The sequence below is a fragment of the Sinocyclocheilus rhinocerous genome, unplaced genomic scaffold, assembly GCF_001515625.1.
Source record: "Sinocyclocheilus rhinocerous isolate Xijiao unplaced genomic scaffold, SAMN03320098_v1.1 scaffold740, whole genome shotgun sequence".
Lineage (NCBI taxonomy): Eukaryota > Metazoa > Chordata > Actinopteri > Cypriniformes > Cyprinidae > Sinocyclocheilus > Sinocyclocheilus rhinocerous.
This window is the reverse complement of record NW_015636851.1, coordinates 92,791-93,845: the sequence shown is the minus strand read 5'-3', so window position 1 is coordinate 93,845 and position 1,055 is coordinate 92,791. Positions and strand designations below refer to the sequence as shown.

At 46.7% G+C, this 1,055-nt stretch overlaps 1 protein-coding gene across 1 annotated transcript in view; it reads right to left on the bottom strand.

The window, feature by feature from the left end:
* Nucleotides 1–1,055, bottom strand: part of nemf (nuclear export mediator factor) — a 27,123-nt gene that overhangs the window by 10,944 nt on the left and 15,124 nt on the right. The window contains exons 5-6 of the mRNA XM_016562963.1: nt 850–1,004; nt 705–772 (exon numbers count right to left, since the gene is read on the bottom strand). Coding sequence (XP_016418449.1) covers nt 705–772; nt 850–1,004 — 223 coding nt within the window. The remainder of the gene's footprint in view (nt 1–704; nt 773–849; nt 1,005–1,055) is intronic.

The window sequence follows — 1,055 nt, the reverse complement described above, 5'->3', positions numbered from 1 at the left end:
GGTCACACAACCCTCGCAGTCCTCCCTCAGTTTGTTGTCTATGATGTGCTGCAGCAGCAGCACGATCGTGGCTTTTATGATTTTGAACCCGATCCCGCTGAAGCACCCGTCTGTGGTATCAAACCCTGTGTGGGCGGAGGTGGTGCACAGGTCCTTTAGGTAGCTCAGGTTACGATATCCGAGCTCCGTGCAGAATTTATCCAAGCATTCTTTGTGCAGGTCGGGTGAGCGGTGTTCATCTGTCGGAATATAATCGATAGCATTATCATCAGGAGCAACGAGGTTGAACAGAGCGTAATCGCATTGTAAAGTCTTCTTGAGACATGTTGGAAATGTGGTGTGGAGTCTTCTTGAGACATGTCAAGTCACCTTTATTTATATAGCGTTTTTAACAATACAGATTGTGTCAAAGCAACTGAACAGTATTAATTAGGAAAATAGTGTGTCAATAATGCAAAATGACAATAGTAAACAATTTTTTCAGTTAAAGGCAGTTCATCATTGAATTCAGTGATGTCATCATCCAGCTCAGTTCAGTTTAAATAGTATCTTTGCAATCATTTGCAATCAAGTCAACGATATCGCTGGAAATTAAGTGTGTGTGGGTGTGAGTGTGTGAGTGTCTCTGTGTGAGTGTGTGTGTCTGTGTGTGTGTGTGTGCGTGTAACAGTCGTTCACAATGACACATAAAGCACGTGACATACGCAGATGAGGATTCAGAACCCGCTTCACTTGCTCTTCACTCTGAGCTTCAGACAAGATCTCTGTGAGTCTGAGAAGAGAAACACGAGCCGTGGTCATCTGTCATGATAAACACACACATTTACATCCGTGTGGCGTGACGTGTACCTGCCCAGGCTGATGAGCGGCTCCTGCGGTCTGGCGTTCTCCACGGGATACCGCTCCCTCACAGCGATCTTCACATCCACGTCCTCGGCCTCAGCGGTGCGGAAGCGCAGAAGATTCAGGATGGTGAACTCATGATCCGTCAGGATGATGTTCCCCTGAGAGCACACACACACACACAGAGACACACACACACACACACACACACA